Here is a 21,460-nt window from a genome sequence, read left to right as displayed (position 1 = left end):
TTTTTCTCTCATTCTATTATTGTTCATGGTCATGTGTCGATTTAAAAGATTTAGAAAGACTGACTGTGGAGTTTGATCTGATGAGGCAGGGGAACTAGCCATACCCTACGGTCATTTTACAAATTACACAGTTAGTTGAGTTTATAAATGCCCTCCACTCTTCTTATTATTACTCTTCAGCACAACAACTGCTGGACTACTAAGTAAAAAAAAAGAAATTAAATTTCCAATAACATTTCCAAGCCGTAATACATGTACAATAGAACAAGGCTATTTCATTCCACAATACACATGAACACATTTTTTTCCTCAAAAGTATACTGTTTAGTAGCAAGCAAGCAATAACCTCAGGCAGTTGCATAAACATAGCCATTATGTAAAGACTATGACTTAAGTACTAGTATCACTTAGTCAAGGGGCAGTCAGTCTTACTTTTTGGTATCAAATTAGACCAATCTAAAAAAAAAAATTGTAACTGACTTGATAGAGTTATGTACTGTATGAACCTTAAAGGTTTGGTCTTTAGGGAAAGTCTTAGCAGTTTATGCCTCCTTTGTACCAAGAGAACCATTTATGAACCATATCTCTCATTCCATGTCACTTTCTCTCTTTTTCTCTCTCATGTGCAAACACACACATACAGTAACACAAATCTCACCTTCAACTCTCACTATTGGGTTTCCCTTTTCATGACCTGAAAGGCATAACTTATTAATATTTATTATGTTGCTGATATGGAGCTGATTTGAATATTTAATCTCAAGTGAATGGAGATCTGAGAACATATACCGACACGCTGTCAGACATTGCTTGTAGTTTCTGACATGAACTCTGCCTTTCTTCCGATCATGAGCACACAAACAAAATATGTGCCTCATTTACCATCTTGCAGATATTGTTGTCTTTCCACCCATGTGTCATACTGTACTTGCATGTGCTGAACCAGACAAATGAATACAATAATACAATACCATTGCCATTGTTATTTGACAACATGAAATACAATACCATTGTTTTCATTCCTCAAAGGATTTGATTAAAGTTATTGATAATTTGTGTTATAGAAAAAGAGATGCCATCCCCATGAAAACAACGGCAAATCATAATGCCTCATGTTCATGCATGCTACTGTGAGATATGAAAGAAAGAGAAGCAATTAGATACTGCAAACTGAGCAAGATGTGCCTTCCTGAGGACATGCCTTCAACAACTGGTACTTTCATTTGAAGTTAATTATGACTCTGAAATGCCAATTAGAACAATGCAGCCAAAATAGGATAAGTCAAGAGCGGTACAGAGGACAAATTATATAACATTTTACAAGAGAATCATCTGAATAGTTGACGTTTGACAGACGTGTAGTATGTGTGGCCAAACAATAAGCAGTGAAATATAGCTGAGAGGCACCGCTGACCTACACAAAGGTGAGCTCTGTAATGAAGGTATATGTGTGAGTGTCTCAGATATCTGGTCTCTTGATGTGTGACTGCCAGGAGCCAAACGCAGTCAGCAGTCTCTCAAAAGAGAGAGGCCATATTTCACTAATAAGCATTTCATCACTAACCAAACTCCACTGTCCTGATCAATCAATTACAGAGGACGATCCCAAGTGGGACAGGGGCGGAAAGGACAGAAGAGGATTGTCTCTGTTTGCAATGTCTAGCCGCCATGTTTGAATGAATCCTGTGTAACAGACGGGTATGTGTGTTTGCACACGTGTGCTTATATCCTGTCTGACGAGAGCAGGAGCAGCTGGGAACCGATGATGGAATCGGCCTGTTGCCATGGAGACCACAGCATCACACAGAATTCCAAGGACAATGGAATGTCACAATCTGATGCTGATATTCCCAGACATACCACAAACATGACCTCACAACAACTAGTACCATGAATGACCACCAAATTCACTATTCCAAGAGTTAATGTTTCATGTTGTCAAATATATAACTTATACACAGAACACTTACTATTTCAAATCCATTAACTTCTTTTCTTGGAATAATGTCTTTGTTCCAGTGTTTAAGAATTCTGCCTCAACTGAGCTCTGAACATAATCCTTTAGTAACTTGTACACGTGGAGTTCAGTCATGGTAAACTGTCCCACCAAAATGAGTTTCAGACACATGAGCATATATAAATATAAATAAATATAAATATCCCCAAACCCTGGGTTGAGCCATTTTTCAGAGTTATTTTTTTCTCTGTTTGGATAGATTTTGTGTTACCCAGCTCCTGGGTCAGACGTAACAACCCAGTGTTTGGGTAGTTTTTGTGTAACCCGGATACTGGGTCAGACATAACAACCCAGGGGTCGAGTTATTTACTGTAGGCTTTTTGCGACCTCTTCAGGAGAGAGCAGTGCAGCTCCGTCAAATTGGTGAAGGTTTGTGTACATTTTATTTTAGCTATAAATTCGTTATTGTGCTGTATATTGTTTAATTTTATGCAAAGCAACATCCAGGGGCGCGATGTGAGTCACCTACACGAGTGTCATGTGGCTTGCGTCGGTCTTTTCACGTGATTTCTTTGTATAAAAGTTTATGATTTTATTCAAAAAGATACGGTATATATACTTAGGATGTTAAAATATGTCCTCAGAACTGTTCACTGTTTGTTTATGGACAGGTTATGGGGCCTTCACCGCATACTTTGGCTACGAGTGAAACACAGGGCAGCGGTCTGAAGTTAGAAGTCGTCTTCCCGTCCCAGTTAGAGATGAGTCCCACCTTAGGACCCAAGCAATCCGATTGGTTCAAAGCACATTTTATGGGTAATCGCTTTAGTGCCTGGTTACAAGTCAGACAAAATCACTTTATTAAGACGTTTGAACTACGTTATAACGACCATTCATGTCTAAACTTATATGTTTCATATACTAGTATATAACCGAAGCTATAGATTGTAAAAATAAACATTTCTCGTTCTTAGTGTTTTTTTAGTTAGCTTACATATACAATTCAATTACTATACAATAGCTGTCTGTCTTTCTGTAAAGCTGTACTGTGAAAAGCGCTATACAAATAAATATATTAGTTGATGGCAGAAAACTGCTAGACTACCTGCTTAAAATGTTATTACAAACTGCTTTTATCTTATCTTGTACATAGCAGCAGGATTTAGCTGTAGACCTATATAGCAGCGGGATTTGGCATGCTACATAAAGCTACCACATAAAGCTAAAACAGCTCACGTTAGCAACAAGAAGTTATCGCAAGAACAGCTTTAGATCAGGCATACTACTAGGGTCCTAAGGTGTGACTCATCTCTACGGTGCAGGGACTCATCTCTTCACCACACAGGTGTGGTGATAGGTATTTTCTTTAGCGCCTGATTACAATTCCTACAAAATCATGCTATGATAAATGCTGTTTGAACTATTGATGTCTGTATTAGTTATCTTAGCATAGCATACAGATACCCGAATTAGCCTGATATTATACACGCATTTTCACTTGTCCTACATTTACAATCATCTTTAAGGTAATTACATGTTAAATAAAGTGTTAAATGTCCAAATATATTTCAATTATAAAAAGAATGTAATGATGTTCAATTATTCACTTAATAGACTTAATAATAATTAAACTAATTAACAGTTTATCAAGTGAAATAAATGTTCAATTTGTTTTTTATGCACTAGGCTATACAGTAACCTATATATATATATTAAAATTAATATTGTTCGTATATATTAGTACAGGCTAATCAATAATTGATAGTTGAAAGAGACCCGATTTCAAGGGAGGACCCGATTTGTCATGACACCGGCACGAGAACAGAGACTGGTCAATTACACTTGAATTACTTCTAAATGTTTTTATTTCTACTTCTAATATTTGTTAAATGAGCTTAAATGTAGGCAATATGTATTAAAAAACAATGTAAAATATGCTATACTGTAAAATATGATCGAAAATAAAGGAATTATCATGCAAACCAGTGGATGTGTGCAGTATTTAAAAAAAGTTTAGAGGATTTAAGTTAATCGGTAAACAATATTTTATGTATGAAGTAAAAAAATAAAAATTATTAGAAAGTATTATAGTAAAAAATTAATCAACCCATTATGCTGGGTTAAATAACCCAATTTGCTGGGTAAAATTAACCAAACATGTGTCATGTCATATTTTTACCCAGCCCTTGGGTTGAAAACAACCCAAAGTGGGTTTTTAACCCAGTGTTTTTAGAGTGAGAGCAGCTGCAAAGTATTAGGCATATTATAGCTTCTGCAATCTTTCAGCAACTGTTGTTGACTCTGAACATCTGTGAATAGCTCAGCCCAGGAGGAAACTCGTTAATAAAAACATGCCTATCACTTTCATTCCACCTGGGAAATTTTCATTCTCTAGCTTTTCAAGGACAACATATATATATATATATATTTATACACACAAAACCACTGCTCTTCTTGGCAACTTAGCATCTCAGCCAATGATTTTGCTATGATATTAAGATGACTCATTATAACAATCCCAAACTTTGCTTTTAATTATTCACTTAATACAATGATGCAATACAACTCAATAAATGACATTAATGGCACATTCTAATCAAATCATTTAGACTCTAAATTTTAGAGCAATTAATCTCCATTCATGCTTTTGGGCTGCCTTAGACAAGTAGTGGAAACAAATGCATCAAGAAGACGGTATAGCCTATTGAAACAGTCTGGGAATTTGTCTAGAAACATAGCTGAATTGCACGGTAATGTGGCTTGTAGTATGTTTGGCCAAACAAGAAGAACAGGAACAGCTAGTGAATCACCATTACAGTGTTGCACGTATATGCTACAACAAGCTTTCAGCAGCTGTTATCGTGGATAGTTCGCCCCGAGAGGCAATTTAATGTATGAAACCTTTCCACTAGTGCCTCTTCCCACTGAATGTGACTCAGGTCTCTCGGGCTGGCGGCAGGCACTACGTGACAGGTGACCCGATACAGACGGGTCACCGAAACCAGCGCTGATTCATTCATCAAGGAAATGTCCTAACACGTTAATTAGCCATTACGCATTGCAGCCCTTGTGCAGAGTCCAGATTCGTACAGATGCTCGCGGATTTTCCCGCTTGAATGCGCAGTATCAGCAGCGCGAGCATTAAAGCACGTGTGTCGGTGATGGGGATAACCCGCTTGTGATGATGAAAACATGTATACTGACCTGAACCGTGCAAGTGTATTCCGAGTCGTCCAGCAGTCGCACTGTACAGTTGAATTCCCTGTCAAGAGTACGATCGCTGCCACTCATCAGTCGGCTCAACATATTGGCCAGTCAGTACAGACGCACGAGCGTTTAGGACGAGCGCAACATGTCACTCACTGCAGACATGCCAGACAGACCCTTCTCGGTGATCAGAAGCCCCTTTGAGTCATTGCTCCCCATCATTATCCTTCGGACTGGTCGGTGTGGTCTCCTCTGCCGTTGGTGGTTCTATGCCAACGTTGGAGGTAGTCCAATGCACTGAATAGGCTCAGGCACAACAGCCCATCCATATTCATGCATTATTTCAAGGGAGGGCTGAGGCGAAATGTATTCATAAACTGAAAGCCAGTGAGAGTCAATGTTCATAACTGTGTAGATGAAAATAGATTTGTCATATGGACTCTGGAGGATCATTTACACTTAGACTATTAACTATTATCAGTGAAAGAACACTATAATAACTTAAGTTTCTGTCCAACAAAATGTATTTTACATTATTGTTTACATATCAACAGTTAAGATGGTCTTGCTTGTGCCAAATATTTATTTACATCAAGAAGTATTTTTTTTAATTTCCTCTGAGATGTTTCAAAATCTTCTTGCTATGTCTGTGATTATATGCCATTAAGACGATTCATAAAATCAATCCCAAACTTTGCTTTTAATTGTTCAATTTACATAAGGCAGGAATATAAACAACTTGATTTAAGGTAATAATGACATAATAAATCAATGCAATCACAAATCAATTCAACTTCCAGGGTTGAGGTAAATGAAAAAAAGAGATAGGCTATGTTTGTAACAAATATTTGAGGAATATGAATTAGGTCTATAAAATAGCTTTAAAATTGCACAATAAGTTGATGTTTCAGTTAGAGGCATTATATGTGACAGACATGATGTATGCCCTTAAACCAGCAATTGTGTGCATGCAGTTTGCACTTGACAGAATTTATAATTAAGGGGTCATGAACTGAATTTGTAATATTTTTTTGTTTCCTGGTGTGCACTTATAGTGCAAGTATGATTTTTACATCAAAAGAGTCAATTTATAAATAAAAGGCCATTTACCCTGATTATAGCCCTCTGATTTGAACGCTCTGTTGGATGTGTCGTGTCTGCTATGAGACTCCGGTGTAAACGATCACTGCTATGACTGGCTAGCATCTTTGCAAATGAAATCTTCGCACATGAGTATTGCATGTGGAACTCTTCTGAAAACTTTTACTAGATTTTTACAATTACTGCTGTCGAGGTTAAATAATCATGAAAAGTATTGATTATAGCATTAGATTTAGATCTACTCCTACCACATGAATTGTTGCAGCGATGAGCATTGTAGCCGATGACAGACACAAATGCAGTGATCTCGTCATTGTAACTCGATTTCTGCACTCTCACAAATGCTTTTATCATAACAGTCCAAACACAATGTTATTAAGAGATTCATTGCGCCGTGCATTGATAAACGGAAGTTTTGGTGAGAGTCCAGAACTCTGACACATTAACAGCAATAAACGATTTTGAGACAAAGAATGTCGGACTGTACTTGAATCATATTAGAAGTTCTGTGATCACTGATCACAGAACACGGCTACTACTTACATGTTATACTCGTGTCCATATCTTACAGTAAAAGGCTGTTTGCAAAGCCTGCGCCGTAAATGTCGACTGATTTACCAAAGAATCCACAGTGAAAAGTACCAAACAAATAAAAGACATTCACATAGCCTAGTTGAAAATAAATAACGACTTTCCTAGAATTAGGATCCTTTGCAGGTAATGTTGTTTTTAGTCCAGTGATCCTGTATCTCTATTCTCATCACAGTAATGTGCCAGCGGGCGGCGCCAAAGATACGATGATGTAGAAATAGGCGTTGATCTGATTCTAGAGGCGGTCTCTCGTCGCATTAGTACGTCATAATGTGACGTAATCCGAAATGAGTCATTTTCGGAGAAGGGTTTCAATAAAAGCTGTTTTTGGACTAACGAGGCAGATTTGAGCTCTGAAACCTGCAGGATTTTTTTATAGTACAATGACCTCTTACATGTCAAAAGATCAAAGAAATTTTTATTTCTCAATTCATGACCCCTTTAAGAGATGAAGTCCCCTTTAAGAGATGATATAGTTTGCCAGATATATCTATATATCTATACATATAAATAAATCACCTGCATGAATTTTCCCTTTTGAATGTGGGATAAACAAAGAAGGGCTTTGCTAAATAGAAAAATAGAGGTTCAGCTCAACAACATAATCATTCATTATCATATCATTATAGTTACCATACAAAAACTACCACAACTATTGTTTTCTATAAAGGTATGTTAAGACATATGCATTTAAAGTTGCATTAATGCATTTAAGAGCACACTTCAAGTGGATAAAGTACAATGTTAACAAAACAAACAACACTGGTGCAAACCAAAAACAGTAAGATGTGGCATTATAAAAGTGCAGCAGGTCAATTTCCATTACTGCAACAGTAAGCAATGCACATAGAGGCCGATTTGAATATACAACACAAGATAATGGACTCTTTTAGTACATGACTCTGTAATTAAGGCATTTTGTTTTGACATCAATGTTATTTTTTATTGGTTGTAGGCAACAGTCAAGACTTTTTGTTTTAAGGGGATCAGACTAATAAATCAGCAGATTATCTTCAAGGAGAGAAGACGGCAAACTAGAGATCTAGGTCTATGTGCTGGTGGCAACACTGGCTTTCTTGTCATTGAAGAAACTCTTAAGCATAAGCACCTGGCCAATACAGACCACAAACAGGATGATGGCCTCCCCAATGGACCAAATGTGCACACGCTCATTCAGATCTTCAGCCCTGAGTCGGTCCTGAGCCTCTCGAAGACGATACCAGGTCTGAGAGTCTGAAACCACTTTCAGGATCTCATGGATAGACAAGCAGGCCGACTCCATCTGCATGATTTATTCAGAGGTTCATATCAAATGCATATATGCAGAGTGCATGCTGTGTGTGAGTGCATGGCATTTGTGTTTCTCACCTGTGTGAGAGCTGTCGCTCCGTTCATGTCAGGCAATAATCTGGCATCCTCTCCAGTTCGGAAGTCCAGGTATACAGTTTTGTGAGAGAAGGTCGAGAACTCGTTGCTGAAGCAGACCTTGTACACTCCCTTCATGGTTGTTGTATGGGAAAAGCTGTCATATTGCTTTTTTCGTTCCTGATACAGCATGTTATTCACTGGATCTGTCACAAAACAGTCAACATCATAGTTTCCTCCAGCAATTACCTGTATGAAAAGGAGAGAATTAATACTGAAATTTGGGAATATAGGCTATCGTATCTTCGGTTGTTTAACCGTGTTGAATAATAACATCTGAAGCCGCAAAAATCACGGTAATATCTGTTTGTGAAAAAAAAGCAAATAATCAACAAACGTGGACTTGCAAAAGATAAATGATAAACCACCATTGCAAAACACAAAAGAGTCAATTAAGTTACCTGAAAGTCTATATCAAACTTGACTCCTTGTTCTAGGTCCTCGTAAAAGCATTGTTTCTCGTTATCGGGCAATTCAAAAGTTAACTCGGTAGCATTTATAAAGGCTATGTACACAGCCAAAATTAAAAGACAGGGGTGTCTCATGATGGAAGAAAACTTAAATTATTATTCTTTACAATGCACAGAAAGCCTCCTCCATTGAGTTCACTCTGCTACTTGACAGCTTGAAGCGACACACCACTGACGTGGCAGGACGACGGGACACTTCCGGGTTATTTGGCGTTTTAGTTTTCAAAATAAATAAAGGTGCGATTATTTCATTAATTATTTTAGATCATTTCAGATTATTTTTATTTTCTTATTTTCAATTCTAAGTTCCTGACTGACCTGTTCTATATACAGTTACCAGTAGGTGGCAGTAAAGAAGGCAATAATATCATTCTTATTACCTCATGGTTTTATTCTATTACTTCGACAAAGCAAAGCTGTTTCAAGTACATAAACTAGTTGGTGTACACTTTATAGTTAAAAGTTTTCATGTTATAGACTCAGGAAGTGGGGTAGGAAATACATATATAGGCTATAAAAAGAAGCAATTCAATAAATTAGCCTACTTTACAAAGTAGAAGACTTAAAATAAATATTCATATTTTTTCCCCACTTTTTCACTATGAGTTCTGAAATATTCTTTGTTTAATGCTGTATAGCAATCAACAACAAATTTACAATAAGCTTGGGAGTTTTATGATCCTTATTTCCAAATATTTGATTTTCTACACAGCCTTCAAAATGTTGACCTTTAATCATTGTTATTTTTTCATTGGCTAGGAAGAAAAAAAAAAGGCTGGAGCCTTAAACCTTGGCATGATGTACAAGGTTATGCACACAAATATGTGCTCCTCCATGTTTCAGGTCCTCGCCTGAATAGAAAGTATCAAATACACACCCAAACACTATTCTAACAATTACAATGACCTTATAAAGAAAATGTAAGTGGCATTGACCGAATCCCTATGCCACAATGTTGTCTCGACAATTTTCTCAGTGTTTACTAAAGCAGGAGTTTTCAAACATGTTATGCCAAGGACCTGCAAATATGATTCATTTATAATAAGGTATTTTCATGTTTAAAGGCAAATTTATCCTGTGTGAGGAAAAAAGGTGAAATATTTACTTAGATTAAGTTGACTATGTTTTGCACCAGTCTATCTTATAAGACAAATCAACCCTGACAATTTAAGTGTCATTTTTTTCGCTTAAATCAGACTGTAGGCAAGCACTACTAGTCATTTCAAATGTATTATGACACTATTGATGACTGTTGTTCCTGTGTATGCCAAAGCCGCATTTTACAACCTTCACTCTTATTTTGAAATTCGAGGCTGGAGCACGTGAGTCCACTGTGTTTACTCCGAAGTTCTCTTTTCCTGTGTGTGTGCGTGTGCGTGTGTGTGTGTGTGTGGGCGGTGACTGACCTCTCCGTCTCTCTGTCTGTCTGTACTCTGTAAACACTTTCGATGCTGAAGGAGCTGAAGTAGTTGAAGGTGAATCTACCAGGTGTAATAATGCAGGAATACACAAAGGCAGCGAAGGAGTTTGTGGAAGAACACCCTACAGGTGTCACAGCTGTCCTGGTTACGGGTAGGCAAAAGTTAAACCATAGTTTGCATGTTTTGCATTACTTGTTTGATAATATAATGGCTTCCCAGAATAATAAGGGTTCCTACGGCAACCAAAAACATGTCAATATGAGGCACTTTTAAAACTAATAATTTACACTCATAAATAGATTCTGAAAAAAAAAAAAAAAAAAAAAAAATATATATATATATATATATATATATATATATATTGATGACTAAACGCTTCTAAACGATGACTAAACGATGACTAACGTAAATGACTATCATTTTGCAGTGACTCAGCAAAGAAAGTGCGTTTAGTGCGTGCAATATATGTCAAATGTTAAATAAATTAAAAAAGGTAAAAGAAAAAAAGTCATGGGATTTTATTGATTGAAAGATGTGGGAACACTGTTATATTTAACAATATTTGTTAATATTTAATGAGAAATAATGATACATCTAAGATATATCTTTTATTATCTTATTGATATCTCTATGACCCTCTTGCATGTTTATCGGATAACCTTTGCCTGGGCTTATCAAAGATACCAACGTTTTGAGAGTAGGTTAGAGGTCTCCATAAATGTAGTCACTGATTCTAAGCCCAATTTTAGGCTTTTCTGTGTTGATTTAAATGTCTCCCTTTGTTCGTCATTTAAAAAGAAAACTGCTAAAACTGCTGTTAATTAAAACAATTATGGTTTCATCATAAGAGTTACCTCCTGATTTCCTAAAGATTTTTTTTTTTTTTTTTAAGTTACTTGTTATTTATTTAGGCTATGTTTATTCATTTATTGTATGTTTAATTTCAGTTGCTTTAGGCTATATTTTTTGTGAATTGCCTTTTTAGTAGACTATCTCTGTTTACTGTATCTTGCTTGAAAATGTAATTTATTGCCTTGCTCTACCTTGAGTTTCTTATCCTGTTTTCTTAAGTGTTTATTTGTGATATATTTATCCCCTGTGATTTTTTTTTTAAACACCACTTTTGCTAAACAAAAAAAGAGAGTGGAAAAGGTTAGAGGTGAGGTAATGATGTTGCTGTACCGGTAGGTGTGGGTCTCTTTGCCCTGCGGAGATGGCTGGGTGGTGGAGTCTGCCGCAGCAGAGCGCGCTTGGACGGCAAAACTGTTCTGATAACGGGAGCCAACACTGGTATCGGCAAAGAGACTGCAGTGGACATGGCCAAGAGAGGTCAGATCATTTTAATGGAGTTCCTAAGTTATTTTAAAGTATTAGTTAAACTGGCATCATGATAGGTCTATATAGCAAGTCTATTTTTTGATATTATATCAGTAAGGATGTTCAAAATTATAACAAAAAAAATAGGCCTAGCCTTTTAAATCAAGTTTAAAACGCTTGGTAAGGTTACCCTATCTGATATTTAAAAAAAAAGAAAGAAAAAAAAAGCCCAAAATATGTAAAAAACTGAAGTAAGCGATTTCTGAGAAACACTGTTGAAAGTGGATCAGACGGAGCACCACAACACACTTGTAGCCAATCAGCAGTAAGGGCGTTCTCATTAGGGCAAGGTGCCTGTGTTGCATAGCCTGTTTGTGAATTTTGGAGGCGGAGCCATAAAGGTAGGTGTGCAATCCTTTTGGGGAAGGGCGTGTTTGTTTTGGTGATTTCAAATATCAACAGCATTTTTCAGAAATCGCTTACTGCACCTTTAATGACAACCTTAAAACACAGTAATGAGCAGGGCTTGACATTAACACCCTCCAAATGCGGGTGGATTTCAGTGGTGGCGTGTAACGCAGTCACTTTGGCGGGTTGAATTTTATATAATATACATTTTTCAGTTGTAGTCTTTTAAAGGTACAATATGTAAGAATTTTGTATCAAAATATCCAAAAACCACTTGCACAGTGTTATATATTTCTTTCAGTTGTGTACTTAAATTATCCTAAATGTTTCCAAGAATTTGTAAATAGTGCCCATCCCTTGACGCCTGTCAATGACGCAATGTCTGCGTTACCCCTGGTTTCCACTTGTACTGCCATAGTAACCATGGCGACAGACGTGGACAACTGCGTAATTTATGGCGGCACGCTGTTGTTGTTTTGTTCAAACATTATGAACCATGGCAAGCAGACTTTGGGACAAAAGGAGAAATAAGACAAGGATCAATATCAGTGTGGCATTTTCGAGATGCTGGGAGCTCCGCATCCGCGACAAACTTCGACTTGACAGAGCTGTACGACTTGACAGAGACGCCACTCTCGCTTGCACTTTATTAGACAGGTGAGCAAATGTACATAAAACGAATCAATGTTATTTAGCTCAACATGATGAAATGTTAGAATATGATCAGTATGTTATTCTAATGTTGATCTAGCTTACTGCTAGTCTCATACAGACAACAAACTAACACATAGAATAACTTTATAACTTTCAAGTCACTCAAATGCAGTTGAGTATGATAGTGTAACGTTAGACCTCTGAAATAATAAACTAAGTTCAATGAAGTGTTGTCAAAAGTATTGATTTTTCGATACTTATCACTAAAATATCTGAAACTCTTCTGCAAGATGCACAATACCAGCTGCGCGTTCTAGCCCTATAATCTCTCCGACAGCGAGTTGAGCTCTGGATGAATATTGTTGTGTTACAGGGCTTGAATTTCAGAGAGGGATTGCACGTATTGAGTATAATTTTACTCATTCCCGCAGATTTTGTGCTCGCAACCAAAGTACGTGCACATAAAGACAAGTATATTGGCTATATAAAACAGTATAATGGGTACATGCGTCAGCTTTTGAAGTGACAGCAGCCTAATATACCGGATGCCAAATTAGATAATATTAAAAATATCTATATGGCAGTTTTTCCCTATGGTATCGATGTCAAAATTGTGGCCAGTGAAAATGCTGAGTGGCTAGTAACTCTGGAAAACCACTAACCACAGTGGCTGGTGAGCAAAAAAGTTAATGTCAGGCCCTGGTAATGACGGTCTAAAGAGGTCCACTCTGTTTTGTTTTTTTAGTGACTTGGCAAAAAACTGACCTTGATTTAGAGGACAAACGTTTAAACAAATATTACAGTTTAAAACAGATTTGTATATTTTTACTGAAAAGTACTAAAGTCACTATTTTTACAATCTCTGGACAGTTACACCACCACAAAAATTAAAATTGATTGTATGTTTATCATAGTAGAGGTGTATTCAATTCAATTTGTTGGTCTGAATTAAATGTTTAATGTTTTTTTTGAATAACTTTTTGAATCCAGACACAAAATGAGCATCACATCAATGACCCTCATAACAGTGCCGATGGAAATCTGTCCCTGAATTTCACAAACAGGCCTGTTAGATGATTGTTGGAGGCTCTATCTTATTCATTTGATTGATTTTTATACTGATTGATATTCAGTACCCTCAATGGTATATCCGATGGGTTTGAAAAGGATGATAAATTCACAGGGGGAGATAAAACTGGTTTAATTAAGCAATCCATCACTTATGAAACCACACTAACATGGCCCAGTTTGTTATTCTGAGGCTAATGAAACCCCTTCAAAGTATTAGTAGTACTGTTGTACTGTATAGTACTGTTTTTTTTATAGTACTGTTGTATTTGTTGAAGGCTTGATGGTTGCAGAAAACATTGCATTGTCACAACAATTACTGTTTATAAACCTCCATTGTTCAGGTGCAAGGGTGATTCTGGCTTGCAGAGACATGGGCAGAGCCAACAAAGCAGCGGATGAGATCAGGAAGAGGAGCGGAAATGGCAACGTGGTTGTGAAGATGCTGGATCTGGCCTCCTTGCAGTCTGTCCGAGCTCTGGCCAAAGATGTACAGCAGAATGAGGAGAGATTGGATATTCTCATTAATAACGCTGGTGAGGAATGACAGACAGATTATAATGCATAAGCACATAGTTGATATAGTAACAAAGTGTTTTATTTTTTGCCAAAAGATTACAAGGTTTGCTCTGTCAGCAAATGAAACCTATGTATTTACTTAATCATTCATTTAAATTTAATTAGATTTTTTTTTTTTTATGCCAACAGGGATAATGATGTGCCCACAGTGGCAGACAGAAGATGGCTTTGAGATGCAGTTTGGGGTGAACCACCTGGGCCATTTCCTGCTTACCAACTTACTTCTGGACTTGTTGAAGAAATCAACACCCAGCCGTGTTGTCAATGTTTCCAGCTTGGCCCACGATAAAGGTGTGGAATCCCATCTATGTCTTTATGTGCTTAGCTGAATTATGCCTAAAAAAAGCTTGCACATTTTTATCATTATAATTTTATCATTTTTTATCATAATTATTTAAATTATTGTAAGCAGTAATTGAACTCCTTATCCAAATCCCTGACAAGATGCTCAGTTTTGACAAAATGTAAGGTAATTGTATTTTACCATTGTAGGGCATGGTATTATTTTCCAACATATTTTATTTTAATGTATTACAATGTAAATACATTTAAAGTGTTTATCTGACACATTCGATTTTTTGATTCCCAAGCATGTAACTCATTAAATTTCAATTTTTTTTCTGTTGGATAGGCAAGATTTATTTTGATGATATAAACCTGGAGAAAGACTATGATCCATACATAAGCTATCGACAGAGCAAGCTGGCCAATGTTCTGTTTACCCGTGAACTAGCGGTCAGGCTGAAAGGTAAGCTATAAAGAAAACTTTCTCATTCTTATTGAATTGGAACATCACAGTGTCACACTCTCAATCATGCTGCTTTCAAACACTTTCCCTGTATGTCATTCAGGCACAGGAGTGACAACTTACTCTCTGCATCCTGGGGTGATCCGTACTGAACTCGGCCGACACTTTTTACCCGCCCTGCCTCTGTGGAAGAGGCTTATGTTCTTGCCCTTTTTTTTCTTTGTCAAAACACCTTGGCAGGGTTCACAGACCACCATCTATTGTGCGGTGGATGAGAGTCTGCAGAATACCAGTGGCCTTTACTACAGGTCAGTGGCTTTTTCTGTCACATGTGTTAACTGCAATTTAGTATGATTATGTTCATCAAGGCATGCATGGAGGTGTAAACAACTTTTCTAAAGTTAGCGTTACAACGCAAAACATGTTTTTTACATAATTTTAATAAGGTCAAAATAGAAAAAACAAAAAACTTTTTTCCATACAGTTTTAAAGCTTTGATTCACACTATTGTCTGAGCATTGTCGTTAAATAATGATCATTTCATGCTTTTGTTCATTGCTCTCTTTTGGTCATTTTGCAGTGATTGTGCACCCAAAGAGGCGGCTCCTCAGGGTAGGGATGATGCTGCAGCCCGCAGACTGTGGGATCTCAGTGCTTCCATGGTGGGCCTGGCTTGAGACAACACCTTGCCCAATGAAAATCACTCTCTTCATTTAAAAAACAGTGTGTCGCCTTTTCCTGCCTAAATTTTACATTCCAAATTTTCAGTCTATTTAATCTGCTTACTTTATATAAAGAACGGAGAGCCAAAGTTGTCAGGTTGGTGATGCCTATGCAATAAAATAAACTGCAGTATGAAGTGTAAATTTAAGCATGAAATAAATTGGGAGATCTTAATGCTATTAGCCATATTGCATAGCTATACAAATTAGACATTTGATATACCTTTCATATTCAGATTTCATTGCCATCGCTTGTGTAATTTGATACCATGTATCACAATAAAATTCTATGCATGACAATAACAACAAAGCCTGTTCATGACAAAATTCACAAAGCCTATTCTTGAATGATGAAATAAAGACATTAAATAAATTGTAAATTAAAGGTAAAGAGCATTTTATACAGTAAAGTTTGTAGAATGACATGAGTTGCATTTGGAGTAAAATTGGAATGTTTAAATTCTTTTCCCCTTACATAAACAGAGTTTATTTGAATGTTTTTGCTTGCTTGCGCCTATTGGTATTGTTTTCATTAAGCCGTGAGCATTATTGTCATCAAAAGATAATAATGTCTGTATTAAGAAAAGTAACACATACTCTACCAATTTGCAAAGTCAATGAATCTAATCTACTGCTAACTTATTATTATAGAAATTAATGTGATTGAGAAGTGTCTTGTTTGGTAAAGCTGAATAAAAAAAGAGACTAAAAATACAACATCACCAACTCATGAGCAGCCCGAGTTTACATTGAAACATACATACATACACCTACATTTCAGTTTTAATATAGTAAAAAAAAAAAGTTAATTATGGTTAAATTAATAAATATTGGTTCTCATTGGGACCATAATTTAGAAATACAAAACTCAAACATGATGATTATATGTATGCAAGTAAGACATGAAATGACAGTAAATTATGCTGTTTCAGCAGTATCTGGAAAAAAGTTCAAGTAAGAGTTTGAAAAGTTTTTAAAATAATACTGAGTTAAACTTATTACCAACTACAAGTTATTCAGTCATTGACATTCACAAATGTGCACATATCACCAACGCACCCTGACCTGAGAGCCCAGCAGACACAAAGCTGTATGTGTCAGCCACATGCCCTTATCAGTTCTCCGTCCAACAGATTCACCATCTTTAGCTGGGCTGGAAAAGTGATAAGGAGATGTGAGCGACCATTTGAACATATACTCAACAGTCCCACTGAGAACTCCAACTGCTTCCATACAAATCTCCGGCACAAGTTCCCACCTGCTCTGTCCAGCATTTTTCTTTCAGCCAAAAGAACAGCAACTGAGTCTTCATGACATGTCTCCCCATATAGGTAGCTGCAGCTGAGATTGCCAGTTTAGAGAGGACATCTGTGATTTTTCCATGGCTCTCGGCAGCTTTCCGCCAGGATGAGTCTAATTCCGCCTTCCACAAACCATGGTTTTGAGGCAGGAGATCTGCACGGTGTTGTACAGACTCACAGTCTGTACGTATGCCACTGTGGACACACCCCACAGATGAGTTTTATTTCCTCTCCACCCCACCTATCTGCAAGTCAACCATGACATGCTATTGGTTCACAATTGCGGATCATAGATCAAACCCCTTCAGCAGCCAAAAGAGAGTGTTTATTTGTTGGTTGTGCTGTCAGTCATGATCAAATCAGCCAATGAAAAGGGAAAGACCAGGTCCAATAGGTGTGTTTTATCCCAGGTGTGACTGAAATGAACATTCCAGTCTTCACATACCTATCTATCTCCTCTTCTGCTTCCCTGGCTGCGGCACACCCTCTTCAGATAAGCGACAGAACACTTCCTGCTGTTGTTTTATGGGCTTTCATCTGCCAAAATCACTCAGCATCACTTGTCACTTAATGCTCAATGAGAGATAAAGATATAAGAAGACTGTAGAATGTAGAGTCGGTTTGGAAAACCAAGGAGGAGAAAATTTTAAAGGAAAAGCTTTTGCTGAGTTTTAGAGTTGAATCAAGGACTGCACTGAATCTCACACACTTATATAACCAGCTAATAGGAGACATTCTCGGTAACTTTGGGTAACACTCTGGCAAGGTTCTTGTTCAAAGTTATGAACAAATGTTCTTCCAGTAACGTTAATAGAACATACATTCAAAGTTATTTGGTCTTTAATAACGTTATTAAAACATTATCACAAACATTTTTGTTCAGAAGCTATAGAGAATATTCAGAAGTAACGTTCCCGCAACACTTGCAAAATGATAACATGACGCTCTAACGTTCACATAACCAAGAAAACGTTTTCATAACTTAATGGGAACATTAGTAAAACATTCATAGAACAGTAACCCTAACCCTAAGCCTTTAAATGCATAGTTCACCCAAAAATGTAATTTCAGTCATTTTAAACCTGCTGAATACACAATAAATGTTTAACAGCTTTTTCAAAACAACATTGGACCCCATTGACATTCATTGTATAGTCCCAAAAACCACATGTTTTTGATACATTTTAGAAAATGTAAAATTATGAGAGCATTTTCCTTTTTTCTTCTTTTTTTTTTTTGTGTGTGTGTGTGTGGACTGTCCCTGTAACAGGTGCATGCAGTAACATGCACTGTTTGCTCCGAGCAGTCAACATCACATTAAATTTCCCCACGCACAGACACATCGCAGGATTTATTAGGGTGTGTGTGAGTGTTTGTCATTGTACACATGTGCCTCAAGGTGGTGTGAGAATGCAGGTTTGTAGCATTCCAGGGACTACAAACTCACTGCACGGCTTCAGCCTAAGACGAGTTAAAACAAGTAAAAAGCTTAATCATCCTTCAATGCGACTAAGAACTTATCACTTGCAATCATGTGTAATGGATGTCAGACATAAGGGATATATAACGCTTATGTCTGGTACAAAATAGGCTGAAGGGGACACAGACACGCACAAATGCACACATACACACGCATTCAAACGCACATCCCAGACAGCTGTCCAACAAATTAAATCACGCTCATCTCTCAATGACTCAACAAATGCTTCACTGACAGAATATGGTGCATTGGTTTATTCTTAACACTAAAATCAACTTAAACTTCACAGTTAATAAATGTTCATAAAAGTCAAAGTTAACCCACTGTGGGACTAATTATGAAATCACAGATAGAAAAGATAAATGACTTTATATTTTACATATATTTAACACTAAAATCATTTTCCATAATTAGTTTTCAACATCTGACCTTTGACCTTTTTTAGAGCGCTGTCATTTATCACTGACTTTGTCCTATTAGGGTAAAATATTTTTGCCTGAAACTTGTCTGAAACTTCACACACATTTAAATGCATATTCACTATGACAGTCAAATGCATATGACAGTCTGAAAAGTAGTGAAAAAAGTCTTAGTGTTTCAAAAAACATTAAAAAGCTTTATTAAGATTCCATTTTATCGTGCACTGCTATATTTAATTTGGAACTTACATTTGAAAATGTCAAAATCTTTACAATTTTACAACTTCACAAATTTAGATGCAACTTAGCTGCCAGGAAAGTAGTGAAACGATGTCCTAGACGTGATGTTTCAAAAAAACATAAAAAAATAATTTAACATTGTTTCATACTTGGAATTCCAAATCAATGATTGTAGCACAAGTGAAAATCAACATGACACTTCTTTTTCAGTGAAGCCCACACTTTCCACGCGTAACTCGATTCTGTTTAGTCATCATTTTTGGATCATTTGTTTGTCAGTGTGGTGAGACCAATAGGCAGTGGCCTCTTTCCTGACCTCTGGTTGTAGTCTGGATCACATCTTCCAAACTGCCATAGGATAATGTTACAAAATTCCTGACTTCCACAACAATCTATGGCTTATATTCTTCTTCTCTGCCATCACCCTCGCTGCTTCGATTTTCCTTGATCTTCAGCTTCTTCCTTTCTTACTACGACCTTATTTTCTGATGCACTGCCGTCACTATCATCAATACTTTCTGGGAAAGGTACAGCTTTTCCTCTCTGTCTTCTATAAAACTTATTAACATCAACCTAAAACACAGGTAAAAATACTATTATACTTCCAGCCAGTACTGAACAATAGTGCTGCTACACAGAAAGCATCCCCTAAAAGGACTTTGTCATTTATGCATTTGATCTTTGAGTTATTTTACCAAATGTGCACTAAAAATGACGAAAACCGTTTGAAAACACATTTGGATATAAATGACGATGCCCCATAAAGGGTGTAGATGATGTAGTTTATATAATTCCCAGAAACCAAACCCAGTTTCAAGCATTATATACTTCCTTATTAGACTCTTCTGTGGATTGCCTATAGCAGGTTTCTATACATAACTAAACACGGAATTTTTGAAGAGCTATAATAAATATTTTACATTTTAAAAAGTGTATTAAATCAAATGAAATTCCCAAGTACAACTTTACTCCCGAGAGATGAGCAGTCGTTCCGCCTGACTGGTTGTTTTGCGAGTGATGGTTAGTGATGTCTTAGCATGCCTGTGTCAGGGAAAGAGAGGCAGTGACTCTGTGGGCTTTGTGGCCAATTATCTAGTTGAGTTCCTCTGGATGGTGTGAAAGTCGCATGCAAAGCAAACAAGCTTCAGTCGTCCTTTATCTGATCCTGGAGTTCCGTCCAAATCACACACCAGGATCATTCATGTGGATAATAGGATATATGCTAAAACATCTTCAGCAACGCAGCAGGATTACAGAACACACATTCCCAGCATTACTATTAGTCATCTCCTGTTCACCACTCATCAAAAAAATCATTAAAACAAGTTTAATTCTGAAACTATTGTTTACATTATAGTTCATTTTTTGTGAATATACATTTGGGACATTAAATAAGAAATATTGCGCAATTTCCTTTTAATGATCTAAAATCTAAATTAAGGACAACATAACTAAATATGTATCATGTGTGGCTTTCAATACTATTCAAGAAGCATTTTTTTCTCTTAATTTAACAGATGTTTGAAATTTGACTGACTGCTTGTTGTAATGTTATTGAACATACATGTTATGATTAATATATGCAATACTGCAATATTAAGTTTTATTCAAAGTACATATAGAAATAATTGTCAATAAATGTCATTTTAAATGTCATTTTATTTTCATTCTTAAAAATAGAAGTGGTTATTATATGTTTTTCAACAGCTTACATTAAGAACAGCTATAGCATTATATATCCATCGTCACACTCACAAATGTTAAAGTGTAAAGAACATAAATTCCTTGCTTTATTTTCAGGTGACTATATTCTGCCTGATACAACAGTTTCATTCTGAAAGAGCAAAGTCCGACCGACTCCTTTGTCAGATTTTTCCTTTGAGCTGAAACATGAGAAGTTTTGAAAAAATAACCCTGAGCTATACCTGTGTGAGCAAAAAACAACTGCAGAAAAAGGGGGGGGGGGGGGGGGGGAGCTAAATGTCTTTTTTTTTTTTTTTTCTTGGATATGAAATGTGGTTATTTCTGAGAAATACGATTATCAACTTCACACTTTCACATTCAGACAAACATAAGTTAAAGCAACACAAGTTTGGTCATCATAGTTTTGTCATCAATGTTTGGAAAACTATTAAAATATTCATAATTTAAAGCAGCTATAGGCTACAGTGAAGCTACTCATATAAAAAGTTACAAATCAGCTTGGTACACTGAAGCTACTTAAATGGGCTTTATTAATTACTATTTTACAATCATACTGAATAAATTGAAACATACTTACACTAAATATCCCATTTAAATTAAAAGCCACACAAGGACTTCTGTAAATATTTTTGAGGTTTACAAAAAAAC

General features: G+C 36.5%; 3 protein-coding genes across 4 annotated transcripts in view; 1 reads left to right on the top strand and 2 right to left on the bottom strand.

Annotated features, from left to right (window-relative positions):
• The window catches only part of frmd5b (FERM domain containing 5b), a gene marked incomplete at its 5' end in the record, with an annotated part of 29,363 nt that extends 24,100 nt beyond the window's left edge, over positions 1-5,263 (bottom strand). Inside the window, one exon of the mRNA XM_081349233.1 lies at positions 5,162-5,263. Within this exon, the coding sequence (XP_081205359.1) occupies positions 5,162-5,263 (102 nt within the window). The remainder of the gene's footprint in view (positions 1-5,161) is intronic.
• Positions 5,264-5,844: 581 nt separating this feature from the next.
• tmed3 (transmembrane p24 trafficking protein 3) lies at positions 5,845-8,956 on the bottom strand. The gene is made up of 3 exons (XM_081359263.1): positions 8,683-8,956; positions 8,225-8,470; positions 5,845-8,138 (listed from the first exon to the last, which is right to left on the bottom strand). Exons 1-3 carry the CDS (start codon positions 8,824-8,826, stop codon positions 7,905-7,907), a joined length of 624 nt encoding a protein of 207 aa, XP_081215389.1. The 5' UTR covers positions 8,827-8,956; the 3' UTR covers positions 5,845-7,904.
• Positions 8,957-9,966: 1,010 nt separating this feature from the next.
• LOC308687046 (retinol dehydrogenase 11) lies at positions 9,967-16,167 on the top strand. 2 transcript variants are annotated; one of them, XM_081359262.1, is made up of 8 exons: positions 9,967-10,073; positions 10,209-10,323; positions 11,361-11,501; positions 13,964-14,155; positions 14,328-14,489; positions 14,830-14,946; positions 15,050-15,254; positions 15,527-16,167. In XM_081359262.1, the coding sequence occupies exons 2-8, from the start codon at positions 10,248-10,250 to the stop codon at positions 15,621-15,623; spliced, it is 990 nt and encodes a 329-aa protein (XP_081215388.1). In that variant the 5' UTR covers positions 9,967-10,073; positions 10,209-10,247; the 3' UTR covers positions 15,624-16,167. The 2 variants fall into 2 exon arrangements, with proteins under 2 accessions (XP_081215388.1, XP_081215387.1); XM_081359261.1 differs by lacking the exon at positions 9,967-10,073 and having other exon boundaries at positions 10,116-10,323.
• Positions 16,168-21,460: the final 5,293 nt, after the last annotated feature.

Source organism: Scardinius erythrophthalmus, assembly GCF_964197995.2.
Source record: "Scardinius erythrophthalmus genome assembly, chromosome: 2".
In the NCBI taxonomy this organism is placed as follows: domain Eukaryota; kingdom Metazoa; phylum Chordata; class Actinopteri; order Cypriniformes; family Leuciscidae; genus Scardinius; species Scardinius erythrophthalmus.
This window is presented reverse-complemented; position numbering and strand designations above follow the sequence as displayed.